The 18,212-nt window shown below is 36.2% G+C and overlaps 1 protein-coding gene and 1 long non-coding RNA gene across 2 annotated transcripts in view; both read left to right on the plus strand.

Annotated features, from left to right (window-relative positions):
* LOC121416307 (nicalin-1-like) overlaps window positions 1-18,212 on the plus strand; it is a 37,057-nt gene that overhangs the window by 16,937 nt on the left and 1,908 nt on the right. The window contains exons 7-13 of the mRNA XM_041609857.1: window positions 8,054-8,142; window positions 9,447-9,571; window positions 10,642-10,832; window positions 11,950-12,064; window positions 13,904-14,067; window positions 14,625-14,678; window positions 17,326-17,404. Coding sequence (XP_041465791.1) covers window positions 8,054-8,142; window positions 9,447-9,571; window positions 10,642-10,832; window positions 11,950-12,064; window positions 13,904-14,067; window positions 14,625-14,678; window positions 17,326-17,404 — 817 coding nt within the window. The remainder of the gene's footprint in view (window positions 1-8,053; window positions 8,143-9,446; window positions 9,572-10,641; window positions 10,833-11,949; window positions 12,065-13,903; window positions 14,068-14,624; window positions 14,679-17,325; window positions 17,405-18,212) is intronic.
* On the plus strand, window positions 664-6,205 carry LOC121416308. The gene is made up of 4 exons (XR_005970125.1): window positions 664-928; window positions 3,283-3,659; window positions 4,992-5,107; window positions 5,794-6,205. It is a non-coding gene; the product is annotated as an uncharacterized LOC121416308 (long non-coding RNA).

Consider the following 18,212-nt stretch of genomic DNA (forward strand, 5'->3'; position numbering starts at 1 on the left):
AAATAAAATTCTGGAACAAATTTAGCTATTAAAAACACTGATAAGAATAAAAAGCAACCATAGGATACAGAATTTGGCAATACAAAAAACAACTGAATTTGAAAAAAAGAAAATTATAGCGTTGACAACGCTCTTCACCAAGATTTGACGTAAAAACACCTATTTGAGGGAAATTTTAAAAAAATTGAAAAATTCTCTTCTAATCTGCACATTTAAAGTCATTATAATGAAAAATATAGTAATTGCTTCAATCAAAAAGCACATAGTGACACTTACATGTGCCTTAATGTCTGATCAAATTTAGTTTTTGTCTCACCTGCGAAGCAAAGTGAGACTATAGGCGCCGCTTTTCCGACGGCGACGGCGGCGGCGGCGTCAACATCAAATCTTAACCTGAGGTTAAGTTTTTGAAATGACATCATAACTTAGAAAGTATATGGACCTAGTTAATAAAACTTGGCCATAAGGTTAATCAAGTATTACTGAACATCCTATCAGAGTTTCATGTCACATGACCAAGGTCAAAGGTCATTTAGGGTCAATGAACTTAGACCATGTTGGAGGAATCAACATCGAAATCTTAACCTGAGGTTAAGTTTTTGAAATGTCATCATAACTTAGAAAATATATGGACCTAGTTCATGAAACTTGGACATAAGGGGCCCGTTTCATAAAACTTTTGACTTGCAACTGTAACATCTCCCATATCTATGGCAAATCTTGTTATTGCAATGGCAACTTGTCATAGTTGCAAATATCCGTTTCATAAAAGCAATGACAAATTGTTATCGTAAATAAAAATAATTAAATGAAAAATAGTTCGTGAACGAGCCTGATATGCAGCTAACAGCCGGTTTTTTTCTTCACACACGTCGTCTGCGATAAAATTTTGATGGTGCAGAATTTACGGAAAATTTGAATCGGAGATGTAAGTACTTTCTAATTATCGTATTTATTCAATTATTACATCATTTGATAAAGTAATAAATAAATCACTTCCGAAAGAATGACATTGATAATACATATCATATTTCCACCGTTTTCTACGAGGTAAACATGCATTTTGCCCGGGGATATCGTGGAGGCATCATCGAGATGCCGAGTGGTCGCTATCCCGGAGCTTCCACGTAGTAGTGTTGGTGTGTGTGGGGTGGAGCTCGAATGAGCGGCGTTGCGACTGTACTGTCTTGACTCTGAGAGTTGCATCTGTCTTTCTTTCTGACTTTAGTCTTTAATTACCTAATTCAGTGCGATATGTGAAAAGCTGTGTGAGAGTGAGCCTTTATTTTTTGTGGCTTGGGTTGTTGTGGGCGACAAAAATACAGTCAAGTCTCGAGAATCATGAATGGGTTTCGATTGGTGTTCACGCTCAAGTCTTGCTTCGGAGCTCGGCTTGGGCATGTTTTTTTTTTTTTTTTTTTTTTTTGGGGGGGGTAACTAACACAAACATTTACTCTGTAACTGTGAGGGATTGTTTTACTTATAATTTTCAGGAGGGGGGGGGGGCTTGCGAGTATAAAAAAGTTTGGTGGCCAGACAGTAATCAAAAAAGGCAAAATTATTTTTTTTTGAAAGCTGTGACTGTGAGTTAGCAAAAAATTTGACCGGCAGGAAGTTGGTTGGATATTCGATATTCAAACTGTGAAGTTGGTTTGACATTCAGGTTCGATATTCAAACGCGTGTGAAGTTGGACGGATATTCAATATTAATAATAATAATAATAATATAGGATATTTATATTGCGCACATATCCACCTTGTTAGGTGCTCAAGGCGCTCCTACATTACCCGGCTAAGCTAGGCGTTCATAGCGCACACAGCTTTTTAAGGAATTACTTCCTACCGGTACCCATTCACCTCACCTAATTCTAAAATTAGGGGTTTTGAAAGCTAGCTAGGGGGTTTAAAAAGTGCAGCACGTCTCGGGCAACCATAAAATCACTGTCTTGCCCTAATTCGAGGACTTTCAGGGGACAAAAGTCAGTGAAAAAAAGGGTATGAATTTTTTTTTTTGTTGAGAGGCCTGAAGGGTATTCCGACGGCCTAGCCGGGGTAATCACATGTCCTAACTTGTAGAACTTGACTCGGGCAACAAGATAAGCCCTAACTTGACCCGGCGCATGCACATTTAGGGGGCTCAAATTAACAAAATTAAAGGGAATAAAGGGCTATATAGAGCATTTTTTTTAATTTAAAAAAAGTATTTTTTTCAAGGGGCCCCAAGGGATACCCCAATGGCCTAGCCAGGGTAACCACCTGTCTTAACTTGTAGAACTCGACTGGGGCAACAAGATAAGCACTAGCTTGACCCGGCGCATGCACATTTAGGAGGCTCAAATAAAATTTAAAGGGAATAAAGGGCTATTTAGAGCACTGTTTAATTAAAAAAAAGTATTTTTTCAAGGGGCCCCCAGGGATATCCCGACGGTCTAGCCAGGGTAACCACCTATCCGAACTTGTAGAATTCGACTCGGGCAACAAGATAAGCACTAGCTCGACCCGGCGGATGCACATTTAGCGGGCTCAAATTAACAAAAATGAAGGGAATAAAGGGCTATTTAGAGCATTATTTGCATGTTTTTGGCCATTGACCCCCCCTCAAGAAAAAAATAAATGAATAAATGAAATAAAAATATTGAAAATAGAATAAATAAAAAAAAAACAGGCAAAATATATTACCGTATATATAATCTATAGAGGGGGGGGGGGGAATCTAGATCTAATAATGTGTGCATTAGAAATTGCACATTACGTTGATGATGGACACAATTTATGTGCTGGAAATGACCGCATTTGTCAAGCCTCATAGCTGAAATATCAAGACAGAGCGACCGAGGCCGAGACATCAGGCTTCGAGGATGCAAATTCTGGTCCCGAGGCCAGCCTCGGTATACAACACTGATAACTATTAAAAGCATCAGCATGCACTCTATACCCTAGAAGATTGATAACAAAGACATGTGTTTCAACAAGAAATAATTGGTCAACATATACCTAAATGGGGTATTATACAGTATGATTGATCAACCAATGATACCAGTTCTTGTATTCTGACATTTAAATCCATGTTCCTCTGACCAATGTTGTCAAATAAGAACCTTGCTTTGAGCATAACATCCTCAAGGTGGTCTGAAATTCTATTAGAGGAAGGTGCAAGTACTCTTCTGTTTAAGTTTATTTTATGCTTTGACTGCTATATCTACAAGTTTTATTATCAATATGCTAGTGTTCTGAAGTTGATGTGTTAATAATCAAATGTTTATTCTACTTAAAACATAATAGATGGAGACCAGCAGCGTGGCAGCAGGAGCTAATGTTGGTTGTGATAAGGCATATACCACCATCAACAATGCTGCAATTGCAGTCACCACCACCACTGCTGCCACCACCATCAGTGCTGCTAATGCCACCACCACCAAGTCTGCTTCTGCCACTGCCATCACCATTGCCATCGCCACTACCAAGACCACTCCTGACACAAAGCCCCAAAGTCCTCAACTGACCAGATATTGCAGCTGGAGAAGGATAGACCAGGAACTTCAAAGCCAGGGCTTGCCGGTCTCCTACAATAAGAAAATTGCCAAGGGCCCATCTAAAGAACTTCTAGCAGAATATTTGGCCACAGTTGTAGAAATGCAGATACTAACAAACTACCACAGGTAATAGGCTTTGAAATATGGGTTGCAGAATGAATATCAATAAAACCCATCATGATTTGCAATCTGATTTAACCCTATAAAGGTGGTGGGGGCCCAAAAATTTTCACGATTAATCAACAACGTGAAAGATGGTGCCGCGTGATTATATGCCTTTTTTTAAAGATTCAGGAGTTTTCAGACAAAATTTTTGACACATGGGTACCCGGTCCTGAAATTACGCAACGTTGTGTAAGCACATGTCAGAATTGCTTTAAAATGTGATTTCATGAACAAATCCAATGGAAATTCGGTTTCTAGCCAAAATTCATAATTGCATCATACTGGTTAATAATTATTTTACTGATTAAAATCAATTAATTTCATGGTGATTATTATGATAAGAAAATTTTGTCAACAATATAAAAAAAGTAAAAAAAAAAAAAAGAAATACTTCAGAAAGGAAAAAAAAAAAAATTGATTTTTATGTTTCTAAACAAAAAAAACTTCAAGGGGTTTGTTTATAAATTTCCAGCCAAATTCTAATTTCATGGATGATTTAGTAAAATATATTAATTGAAAATAATTTTAAATAATTTTAGAATGATCAAATATACAATTTTTTCATCTGTGGCTGGCATTTTGCATTCCTTCACAATTGCGCAATTAACTGTCAATCTTGAGGGCCCCCACCCCCCTTCCACCCATCTTTCCTGCCTCCAAAATACCCTGGCAGTCTTATTAGGGTTAGATAAGCAAACAAAATTCTTACAATGGAGTGGCATTATGAGCCAAATATTTTGAGAGGGCTAAATATGGCGGATGGAACAAAAGTTCTCCAAAGATGCGAGAGGGCGAAGGGAGTGAGCAAAATTTTTGAACTTTTTGATACAGAAATAAAATATTTGGAAAGATTTTGACGTAATAATGTTCAGTAAATACTTCTCTATTTCACCCTTTCCTGTTCTCTTTCTTTCTTTTCTTTTTTTTTCTTGGCCCCCATGTATATGCCAGTGATGGATTTAATACTTTTTGCATGTACAATGACAATGCTCGCTCTCTCTCTCCATCACCAATCCTCACTATGTGTATATGTGTGTGCAAGATAAATTATGAGGAATAATTGCATGAAGTGACGTTTCTCAACCAGAGATTCCCTATATATTATTTACTGTTGCATTTTTGTTCATCATATTAAACCATCTTGACCCCTTTACCCCCCCCCCTGACAAAAACCTAGTAGTCACATGAAGTTTCCTTTTATTTTCTTTGATATACATGCAATGTATCCATGTGAGAAAATAAATTATAGTGCCAAACATTTTTTGAAAATTTCAGTTTAATTTATTCCTTCAGGTGAGGCTTTGTCCATAGTTCCAGAAAGACACAAGATGGTATCAGAAAGCCATGCCAAAATCAATGACTGAAGGGTTTGGAGAGCCAGATAAAGAGCCTAGAAATGTGATTTAACAGTAAGTTAAACTTATTTATAATTCTGATTCATTTTGGCATAGGAAGTAAGTCACATGATAACAATTTGAATGATTTTTGTCTTCTTGATTTGCTCTTTGTCAAGAATCCAAATTTTAGAATTAAACTCTAAGTTTGAGGTGTTGATGAATTTTTTTTCAGCTGCAAAAGTAACAAACCAATATCAATCATTGGTAGATAATGTGACTTGCTTTCTCTTGCCAAATTGGTATGTACACAACCTGCATGTACATGAATATTCTGCATTTCTATAATGATTGACCCACACCACTACCACCTAAGATGTAACATGTCAAATTACTGTCAAACTCACTTCATCATGTTTTTAATTACCGGTATTAATTTTTCAGTAAAGGAGTAAAAGGACTCAGAAAGATTACCCGAAGAAGCTCACAATTTTTTTTTTACTGGTAGACCCTTTACATTCATTTGAAGAATTGAGTTCATACAAAATCAACTGAATGTAATGAGTACAAAATCCTGTTAATACACCTTACTAGGTGAGGCTATTCTGGTAGGTCATCCCGGGGGTGCCTGAGGATCTTGTCCATTTGGATAAATCTTGCAAAGTATCAAAAGGTATCTATTAAGGGTTAACAATGAAAGTGAAATTAGAAATAACTTTAGTATCTTGCTTATATGCATTATAAATTAATTGCTATTTCAGGTACTTCAATCACATGATCAGTAGCAGGAGCAAAAATAGCAGCAAACACACGGGAGATGTAACGACTGCATTGACCAACAACTACAGCAGCTTCCCACAATTTCTGCAGGAGATGCAAAAACCACACTGGCAATCTCAACAACATCAAGATGTCCAACAACCCCTCCGGGAGCGTTAACAGCAACCACATCTTCTACTCGAGTTTCAACAAACACATCAGCAAAAACAGCACTTATGAAATGAATCTAATTGAAACTCAAAAGCCAATCTTTTACAAAATGAGACATTATTTATTCATTCTTTTCCAGGATAAAGAAAAGGTTTTTTTGAAAGTGTAAATTTTGCAGGAACACAATGGATGTTCCTATATGTATCTATTTATTGAAATAAATGTGACTTTAATAGGAATGAATGATGATTCAATAAATATCTACTTTTTATTTGTCAATTAGTAAAAATACCTGTATTTTCTATTTAGAATGACAAAAGCAATTTATCAAATCAAAATCATCAAAAAATTTAGCAATATGGCTGTTAGGCCCTCAAAATTGTTGATATTTTGATAAAAAAGCTGTTTCTGCTGCAATATTTGACGCAACTCAAATAGCTGTGTCAAATATTTCCACAGAAATTGTCATTTGCCGCTGAAAGTATCTGCAGCAAATATTTGACGCAGCTCAAGTAGCTGCGTCAAATATTGCCGCAGAAATTGTCATTTGCCGCTGAAAGTATCTGCGGCAAAGTTTTATGAAACGGAAACTTGCCGCTGTTTTGAGATTTGCCGCAGAAACACAGATTTGCCGCTGAAAATGGGAGTTGCCGCTGTGGCAAATGTTTTATGAAACGGGCCCAAGGTTAATCAAGTATCAATGAACATCCTGCATGAGTTTCACGTCACATGACCAAGGTCAATAGTCATTTAGGGTCAATGAACTTTGGATGAATTGGGGATATCTGTTGAATTCCCATCATAACTTTGAAAGTTTATGGATCTGATTCATGAAACTTGGACATAATAGTAATCAAGCATCACTGAACATTTTGTGCAAGTTTCAGGTCACATGATCAAGGTCAAAGGTCATTTAGGGTCAATGAACTTTGGCCGAATTGGGGATATCTGTTGAATTCCCATCATAACTTTGAAAGTTTATGGATCTGATTCATGAAACTTGGACATAATAGTAATCAAGCATCACTGAACATTTTGTGCAAGTTTCAGGTCTCATGATTAAGGTCAAAGGTCATTTAGGGTCAATGAACTTTGGCCGAATCGGGGGTATCTGTTGAATTACCATCATAACTTTGAAAGTTTATTGGTCTAGTTCGTTAAACTTAGACATTAGAGTAACCAAGTATCACTGAACATCCTGTGCGTGTTTCAGGTCACATGTCCAAGGTCAAAGGTCAATGAACTTTAGCCGAATTGGGTGTATCTGTTGAATTACCATCATAACTTTGAAAGTTTATGGATCTGATTCATGAAACTTGTACATAAGAGTAATCAAGTAGCACTGAACATCCTGTTCCAGTTTCAGGTCACATGATCAAGGTCAAAGGTCATGTAAGGTCAATGAACTTTGGCCATGTTGGGGTTTTTTGTTGAATAACCATCATATCTCTGTAAGTTTATTGGTCTAGTTCATAAAAAGAGGACATAAGAGTAACCATGTATCACTGAACATCTTGTGCGAGTTAGAGTAGTATGCAAAGTCAGCACTGCTGCTATATTGAACCGCGTGATGCAGGTGAGACGGCCAGAGGCATTCCACTTGTCATATCAAATCACAACACCTGTATATACCTAAGAAACTCAGTTAACAGTTTATACTGTCCACACCATATCAATTTTAGGATAGACGGGAAACCAGGATAGACACGTTCAATTTGATGTTGTAATACATTGGAATAGTGGACAGTTGTTTGAGGGGGGGGGGGGCTACCAAAACTTAAGAGAGGTTTGAACATTTTTTCCTTTTTCTACTTCTGCTATAATCTTCAAAGAACTCAGCAGCCTATTTCTTGATTCCAGAGTCTGTCTTATTGAGAAGAAACTGTACAGGAAACACTTGTATCCTGGATAGACCCTATGAGGTCAAATTCCAAATTATCCAAATTGACCCAAATCTTTCTAAATGCTTCTTTATTCAGGTGCTTTTCACACACAATGCCATTTCCTATTATTTAAACACATGCTGCATTCCTTGTAGCATCACCATAGGTAAGGTTCAAATGGAATTCAATTGTGTTTGTATTTATTCAGGTATAACCTGCTATTCTTCCTGTCTGGTGGGGGTAAATTCAACTATCATGGAACTAAAAGATGGATTGAAGATCAGCTAGAGAGTCAAGGTGAGGTCTATTTCTACATTCAGTTTTCGGTTGATCATCAGGTTTCTTGTATTTTACTCTTGACTGCCTCTCATTTTTTTGGCACACTTGTAGACCATTAAATAAAGAAATACATCTATAAGGTATTTCAATTGATAATGGAAAATGTTTTGTAAAACAAGATGTCTCAATTTGGTTTTTTTTACCTATTCAGTTGAAATTAAATAAATTTTTTTTGAAATCTTCTCTTGATTTGGGCATAAGCATGCTCTGTAGAGTAATTGTGTCTTGGTAGTATTGGTGCTATTTTTGAAGTGCTTTTCTATGTATTTTGTTTCTCCTAATAATAAAAATAATGTCATATTTTACCCAGGTTAGCCACTTCAGTTCCAAAAATGTTCTCCCAATGGGCCCTGCTTAACATGATTTTTATCTAAGTATCTATCATCTAAGCATCTCTCTTAAAGGAGAATGAAACCATTGGAACAAGATAGCTTGTGTGAAAACAGAAAAATCAAAGAAACAGATCAACAAAAGTTTGAGAAAAATAGGACAAATAATGAGAAAGTTATGAGCATTTGAATATTGCGATCACTATTGCTATGGAGATAGCAAATTGGCAATGCGACAAAGATGTGTGATGTCACTGATGAACAACTCTCCCCATTACTTTAGTATATATTTCACTTGAATTGCCTCTTTTATCACATCTATCAATAGATCATGTGTTCTTTCTACATGAGGGCATGTAATACATATTTTTTAAGAATACATAATGGATAAAGAGTTTGTATCATTGTAAGAAAAAGCAAAAAGAGAAATTTTGAGGGTATTTTATAGTCCACCAAAGGGAAAGTTGTTCATCAGTGACATCACACATCCTTGTCGCATTGCCAATGGGAGGATCTCCATAGCATTAGTGATTGCAATATTCAAATGCTCATAACTTTCTCATTATTTGTCCGATTTTTCTCAAACTTTCTTTATTCTTATTCTTTGATTTTTCTGTTTCTACACAAGCCTATTTGTTCCAAAGGTTTCATTCCCCTTTAATTGATGTACCAAATTTATTGCATTTGATGATGATGGTTATGATGATTTTCCGTGGTAACATAGCCTGCATCTATGAAACATGGGAGAGACGTTTACACCCAACACACTGGCTTCAGTCATCCGCCCGTGGTGGACTCTACCCACAATCCTTGGTTGGACGGGCAGACGCTTTACCGACTGAGCCAAATTCGCTCTCATTTGGATACGTTGATGCTGATAAATTGAATTTGTGCTTTTCTAATCTTATGTAAAATTGTTTCTTTTTTTATTAGAATCTTCTCTGTTGAGTGATGTATCCTATGTGATGTGCCTTGATACGATTGGTGCCAGTGATGAACTCTACTTACATGTATCTAAACCACCTAAGGAGGGTTCAGAATCTCATCAAATATTGCAGGTTGGTATACAAAGGGGAAACCCCCTAAACTGAGAATGATTAATGAGGAATGGATATACTTTGAGCAATAATGCACCTAGGATAGGATCTGTTTATTTGCAGAATGAATTCAATGTGTACTTTGCCCATCTGTATATTTTAATGGTTTTCAAGCCTATTTCAATCTCTGGTGAAAGGTAAATGATGGAGTTATATTAGAAATATTTTTATCATTCGGGGGGGGGGTTATTTTTTGGAAATATGAATAATATTGTCCTCTCTCAATAATATTTTTAATTTTCTTTATTATGACATTATTTGGTATCAGAAAGCTATAGACAATTTCAGCAGGGCATGTTTGGGACAAGGAATTATGAAAAAAAATGCAGATGTTTTATTTTGATTTAGCACCCAATCAGAATGAATCGTCATGTAAAATTCCAAACTCTACACTATGTAATACATCTTTACTGGTACCCTTTACTGTTATCCTGGGGGGCGTTTCATGAAAGGACTTGTCAGACATTTTATCCGACAGTTACCATAGGAACAGTGCCTCTCAGCCAATCACAATCAAGGAAAGATGTCAGATCTGACAACTCGTCGGATGAAAATATTGATGAAACACTCCCCAAATGTCAATGATGTACTAATCCTACAATGGTTGCATTAATTTCTAGTGCAGAACACAGTTTCAATAATTAACATTAGAATTGTTTAATAAACACTTTTTAGTGTCAATTTTCAAGTTAATTGCATTGAAAAGGGATTTGCAAACTAACCCATGTGGGATTATGCCATCATTGGCACAAATTTACATAGTAAAGAATACCTCCTGATTATCCAAGTGCGAAGACATACCACATAGATATGGTTTGAAATTATTTTGGAGAAGATACTCCTGGCCATATATAATGGTTATACGTTCATGACATATATTTTCCTTGAATTGGGGATTTGTGAGGCGTCAATTTTTTTTTTACTCACTCGGTATGGATGATAATGTGGTATCTTGCAAATCATTTCCATCAACGTTGTGAATTGACTGTACCTGACTCACCCATCCCTATATACCATCATCTCTTCTCCAGGGTCTTGAAAACGTTACCAGGTCCCTGTACCCATCAATGAAGTTCGGTATGGTTCATAAGCGTATTAACCTAGCTGATGATTGGTTGGCTTGGGAACATGAAAGGTTTAGCATGCAAAGACTTCCTGCAGGAACCCTATCTCATCTCTCTGCCTATGACAGTGCCTCAAGGTCTACCATTACAGATGATAGGTAAGTTTACACTGGGTATTGCACAACTGGAGAGCGTTTCATGAAAGGACTTGTTGGACTTTTTATCCAACAAGATCCGAAAGTTACTGTAGTAGCAATGCTTCTCAACCAATCAGAATCCAGGAAAGTTGTCGGATCTGACAACTTGTCTGACGAAAATATTGATGAAACACCCCCTTGAAGTCACAGTTAGCAACTTGCCGTTTTGAACCCTTTGTGTAGAGCTCTGTTTTCTCTCTCATTTATAGCCGTACTATAGGGCCCTTTTGAAAAATGGCTAGAAAGATGAATTTTATCCATTTGGAGCTCTCCCTGAAATATATAGTACATGGAACGACTAGATAGTGGTGAATTTTATCAATTTAGATTTCTCCCTCAAGTTTAGTACATGGAACGGGTACAAAATGGTGATTTGTTGCTTTGCTCACAGTGAATGTGATCCCAGCTTTTCTTTGAATTACTAGTAATGTACAAATGTTGTGTTTTCTGTAACAAAATTTTTACTTTTTACCAAAAATTCATGTTATCCAAGAAGTTGTTATCAAAATTGACATATTCACAGATTTGATATTTAATTATTGAGAAATCTGTTTTTCTTGCCATAGTATAGTCGGCTGTAGAAAAGCTATATGAAACGCAACTCAGATGGAAATGAATAGTAGTATACCATTGCAGTGATTGGTCTTGCGCTTGTAATGATAAGTGAAAAAAATATACGATAAATATATTCCAAATAAATTACTCTAATCTGAAAAATAATGATGGGGGTGTTGTGGCCTAGTGGTTACGACTCTCGTCTTGCAATCAGAGGGAAATGGGTTCAAATCCCACCTATGGAGTGTTTCCATCAGCAAGAAATATACCCACATTGTGCTGCTCTCGACCCAGGTGGGGTGAATGGGTACCTGGTAGGGTTTATTCTTTAAACACTTATGAATATACATGTATGTCCATGTACAATCTGTCAAATTGGATCAACTTTCTAGACCAGAACATGTGGAAATTTTGCTTTATTTATGACTTTTATGTTTAATTTAGCCTAAATTGAAGACATTTCTCTTGTATCAAGAGATTTAACGTTGGCAGATTCACATGTATAATGTATTTATTATTTCAGTTCCAGGGTAGATTCTAATAAGCTTGCAAGAAATGTGAAGATCATCGCTGAAACTCTTGCTCATCATATATTTGGTATAGGATCCTCAGATATGGAGGTCTTTGTCGATGGATATGTAAGTATGATATCATTGTTTCAATCAATTTGCATGTATTGATTTGAAGTCATTAGCAATACACAGTTTGTAATTTCAGCTTTTTTTAAGCTCTTTATTTTTGGTTACTCTACATTCTAAAATTGATATATTATCTCGGTTTTAGAACGAAGAATTTTGAAACTTTTAGAAATTAGGTTTTTTTAAATTTACCATTTTCTACACATTCCTGTATGTGCTTTGCACAGGATATATCACTAGGTCATTGTATAATAATGTATTCTTTTCAGAAAAGAAGTTTTGAAGCCTTGTTGGTATAATGGTATAAATATGAACATATGTTGCAGTTTCTTCCAATTCTCTGCTAATGCAAACTGTTCTATGTATTTAGTAATGAGCTCAATGAAGATTGAGACGTGTTGCATTCAAGTATTTCATAAACATGGTTACGTAGAGCGCCATTGGCATCACCAACACCAGCTATCAACACTTGTCAATAGCAAACTTGCCAGGGGGTTGGAAGCGACTTTTGAAGAGGAAAAAAAAATTGATGAGCAGTAAAGAAAAATGACTCTCGCTCCTAAAATGAAACTAGATATTGGTCAAATTCCTAAATTTGTGCATACCAATCTAATATCCAGGGGTGTTGCCTATATACGGTTCTATGACATTTGCTCCGATGCAAGATCTGCAGGTTAAGCAAAATATAAATCTAATTTCCAAAACTAAAAAAAAAAAAACTATAATCCTAATCTTTGCATTATTCTGAACCAGAAATTTTCTTACAATCCTGACTCTAACCCTATGCCTTCTGAGATATTAAAGGGGAAGTTCACCCTGAAGAAAACTTTGTTGTAAAAATATAAGAAAAAATAGTAAAAAATATTGGTGAATGTTTGAGAAAAATCCGTTGAAGAGTAAGAAAGTTATTAGAGTTCAAAGTTTTGGATATGTGACGTCATAAACGAGCAGCTGCCCCATGTGTTATGTAATATAAAATGCATGAATTTCAAATTTTGTATGGTTCCTGATGACTTAATTTTGTTTTCTATTCATGATCGGGTGTAAAATGATTTGTCTATTGATATACAAAAGGTACAGTGAAAACCATTTTCAATTTTCTGAGAAAATGACATTTCATTGATTTTTTACCATTCGCTATGTAGAAATGCTGCTCGCATATGACGTCACAAATCAAATCATTGAAATTCTAATAACTTTTTAATTATTTGATGAATTTTTCTCAAACCTTCGGTCGGCAATTTTTTTTACTATTTTTTCTGCTATTTTTACAAGAAAGTTTTTGTCAGGGTGAACTGCCCCTTTAAGACCGGAGCAAATGTCTCAGGAGCAAATGTTGTGTCACCATAATATACAAAGCACCGCCTCCCCCTGAAAATTCTTGAAGAGGGGTGGGGTGCTCCTGCTTTCCAGGGATATGCAAACTTGCCAATAGCATGCTTTTCAACTTCAACTTCTCAACACTGTACTTGTCAACACCAAATTTTATTTTTTGGTTGCGCTGCATTGTGATTTACTGGAAAATTATCCTAAGTTCTTTCGTAATTTGGGTAAGATATTTTCATAAAAATAATGCGGTTGTAGGTAGACTGTATTGAAAAATGTATGTAATCAAAGAGAGTTTGTGTAGGAATTTTGATTTTAGATTGAAATCTCATTTCCCCACATACTAAATTGAAAAAAAAAACTAAGCAAGTGTTTATCAAGGTTCCGGATAAGGGGAGGCTGGATACAGGAGGTTGGACTGTATTTCTCAACACCAAACTTGACATCAAACTTTGCCACACTGAACTTGTCAACACCCATTTTAATCCTTCTATTGTTCATTTACATTCCCAGGATGTGAATAAGGACTCGATAGATTCCTGGATAAAGTATTTATCATCTGAGCCCAGGTCAGCACAGCTATTAACCAAAGATCAACCTTTACTGCAGACACTACAGAGCGCCCTCTCTAGGCACCTCAAAGATGTCAAACGGCTAACCATCAAAGCAGATAAGAGGTTTGCAAGATCATGCTATATCAAACTTACAATGACAGCTCAATTACAAATTCATTTTTTTTATTGGTTTTAATACAGATCAACATCAAAACTCAATTAATTTATAAAACAGAAGATACATTAATATACATGTATCCCATTGAAAATCGTATGATGTAAAAAATAAATCAAAATTACATGCAGGAAATATGAAATATAATGAATCAGAAGTATAGATTGAATGAATATGTTGAAATGGTTAATGCAATTATAAGCATGAATGCAGAAGACCCCTCCCCCCTTATTACACATTATTTTGTTTAAAAAAAATATATTTAGTATGAACTTTTAATCATCAATACCCTTTGGATGCAATGTAAAGCTTCAGGAAATGTTTTACCATACAAAAATGTTCATTGTAGTGTAGAATGGGAGCATTGTTAATTTGTGTTTGACAGCTGTAAGTAAAACAATGTGTGAAGCCAATAGTTTCATTTTTCTTAGTTGTCAATTTCTGACAGTCATCCCTATTATCAACTTGTGAGAGTTTTATGTTTATATCTTTTATATATTTTTAGGGAACCTGAGTATGTTTTCTACGACGGTCTCAAGTTCACTGTGCATGCTTACAAGTAAGTATTATCAAATTGATTTACCGTAAGTAACGGTGTATTAACCGCACCTTTTTCTCGGTGGGATAGAAGCAAAAGTCGGGGGTGCGGTTTATACACGGTGACGGGTCTGAGCCAGCCCGCCGTAACCCCTCCCGTACATGTACGATGTCTGCCAGTTCACAACACATCGAGTGGCCGGGCGTAGCCCCCCACAGGCATTGTCGTTTTGAGGGGTATGAGCAGCGGGTAATGGGGAAGCGATTAATGAAATATTGTCCATAACAAACGCACCTACCTTAATGACACTAATTTTGACTTTATTCTCGATTCAAAGTAGCGAAGTTCCTTGGCTAAGTTAAAAGAGACGCCAAGCATCTCGGTAATATTTTGTCACCGCTGTGCGAGAGTTGAGTGAGCTCAGAGATTGCGTTCTACTATGGTTATAGTGCGACTTAAGCTGGCGCTATTCAAAGTCCCGTTTCGCGCGCGCCAGCTTGTTTTTTTTTCCTTCCTGTTTGCTTTTCATGAATACCATGTAAGCCACGCAGGAGAGAGACGGCACGAAGCCGTAAAAAACAACTGGAAAAAATGTCAACTTCTTTGTTTCTTGAACCTTCCTGTAATCCTGTATCCAAAATTCATGCTAAGACATCAAATTTCTGAAAGTGATTGTGAGGTTGTGATGCAAGAAATGTGAATGTTTCTTCCTCCTACGCTGGGAAAGTCACAGATTATGATTTGATGAAATGTACTGGCATGACTGGTACTGTATCGTAGTTTGCAATGTAATGGCAGTGCTGTGTGTGAGTGCACACTGTGACTGTGAGGTGAGTGTGTAAGTGGCCAATATTGTCGGGACTGTTCTTTCTAACATTTGTAGATGAATTTATCAAGAACAGCAGATTTCCGATAATCTCTTTGGATACTTTGAAATCTTAAACTTAGTTTTTGTTTCTTCGTACCTCAAATATGCATGTAAATATAGGCCTAAGATTTTTTTTTTTTTTTAGTCCAAAATTGGGGGTGCGGTTTATACACGGGTGCGGTTAATACACCGTTACTTACGGTAAGCAGTTAACTCCTTGGCAGTGTGGCATATAAGCTACTATTATGGAAACTTGGCGGCCATCCAATGGTAACTTGCATGGAATCCTTGATTCTGATTGGCTGTAGGTCATTGTTACCATGGTAGTTACCATTGGATGGTAAAATTACCATAATAGTAACTCTTATGCAACCGGACCCTAATCTTTTTATTAGTAGTTAATGTGTTGAGATATAATGGATTGTTTTGGCTTTAACAATATGCCGCAGCGCAATCGTTTTTTTACCATGCTGCTTGCTGACTTTTTACCTCCAAGTCTTGTGCAATATTTTGTAAGCACATGTTGGTCTAAAAATTGCTCAAAAGCGTGATAACGTATACAAAGTCAATGTAAATTGTGTTTTTCAACGGAAAATCATAAATGTATGATTATTTTTCCTTTTTTGTTTTAGATGGATTTATTTTATTTATGATCGCAAAAGAGTCCCTGACAAAGTTCATCGCAAAAAAACCCCCAAAGCTTTGAATAAACAAAGATATACATAAAAATAAAAAAAAACAATATGATACATAGGAAATTGATTATTTTTCAGCGATTTTTTTGTAGATTTTTGTTAGAAATGTAAAAATTTATATGTTCATCAAAAATTAGCATTCTCCTAGCTATAGAAAGTGAGTTAAAAGGCAATAACATGCACAAAATCAAAAATTATGGCAAATTTCATGTTTATTTGCACAATGAATTAATACAAAAGTACAAGCAATAAATTTTTTGAAAATTTTACTATACAGTCTTGTAGATCACATCCGGCTCTACAGGTGTGCAAATTTTTGCAGTGGTCACACAATCAATTGCCAAGATCTGAGTGGGGGGGGGGGGGTCAAATTGACCCCCCTGCCAGAATATGTTGGTCTGAAAAAGCCAAGTAAAGATAGGGTTAATTAGATATGCCTGGTTCACTATGGACAGTGATATCTTTTCTCATGGTTGGCTGAATTAAATCATTTTTAAGTGGAGAATGCCAACACAGAAATATCACCCATATTTGATGTTATATAGACTTTGGGATCAAAAGCTAATGCAAGTAGTCACAACAACAATTATGTTGCGACAAACTCTTTGATATCAAGGTCAGTTGTCATGGATCTAGAGCTAGTATATTTACATAAACCTAACTTTGGGAATCATTAAATCCAAGTTTACCACCCAGATAAGAACATGTGGGACAGTGTATTATTCTTGCTTGGAGAAGCCTGACCACCAAGGAGGAATGCATTGCATATTCTGACCATTTTTTGCAACTGCACTTAATTTTTTTTCATTACCCTATACACTTTCCTTTTTTCTTCCTGGGTGTAAGAAGTTCATGTCTCTAAATGTTAGTGTTTTGAGCGTACAGATGAATATATGCATAGTTTGTGAGTTATTTGCATTGATTATCTAATTGGTTCATGCTTTCTGAATTTAAGTCTTAACTAGTTCACTTACCATATTGCTGTTTTCAACACCCCTTGAACACCCAAATGCCATTAACACTTAAGACATTTACAAATTTAACGACTCATTCATTTTTTTTAAACACATTTGAAGAGGTCTTGTATGTCATGTTATCATTTCAGTGTAAAACCAGCTGTGTTTGACCTGTTCCTGGCTGCGGGCATAGCAAGCTACCTTGGACTTATCTATCTAACAGTGCAAGTAAGTTCATTCTGTTACCCCATTCTGATTTGATCTGATAAACAATGGACCAATACCATCAAATATTAATCTTCCTGAAATGACTTGTCTCATATTAAATAATGCAAGGTACAAGGAATGCTTGCAATATTTGCAGTCCGACCTCTCTTATCGGGCCTTCTCTTATCCGGATCTCTCTATTATCGGTACTTGCCGAGATTATTTTTTTGTTCAATTCAATCTAGTACGTGAGGAAATGAGATTTGAATCTAAACTCAATCCTATACGCAAACTCACTTTCATTATATATATTTTCCAATATAGTCAACCTACAACAACATTATTTTTCATGAAAATATCTCACCCAAATCACCGAAAGAACTTGGGCAGGATAATTTTTCCAGTGAATCAGAGCGGAGCACAAACATTTCATCAAGTTCTCTTTGTTTTCCGGGAAAAAACAACACATGTCTGTCTGGCTAATTACGCTAGGCCTTAATACGGACAACACCATCTGTCGTGTTTGAGCCGTCAGTCAGTATAACAATGGCTGACATTGCGAAGCTGTGATACCCGCCGCGAAAATCTAATAGTAAAACTGAGTTTCATCAAGTAATTCTCTTTCTTTCGAGGTATGCTAGATGTATACCTCAATCATTTTAGCAGGTAAATTATCCAACGATTTTGGCCATTGATTGATTTCATTTCCATAAAAATACCGCCTATAATTTGCACTGACACTGCAGTGAATACTGTCTGTATGCCCACTACAATACATTAGGTAACATGTACCAGTAGCTACCGCCAATACTTTGGGGAGCTGCAGGCG

The sequence above is a fragment of the Lytechinus variegatus genome, chromosome 5 (genome assembly GCF_018143015.1).
Source record: "Lytechinus variegatus isolate NC3 chromosome 5, Lvar_3.0, whole genome shotgun sequence".
In the NCBI taxonomy this organism is placed as follows: Eukaryota; Metazoa; Echinodermata; class Echinoidea; order Temnopleuroida; family Toxopneustidae; genus Lytechinus; species Lytechinus variegatus.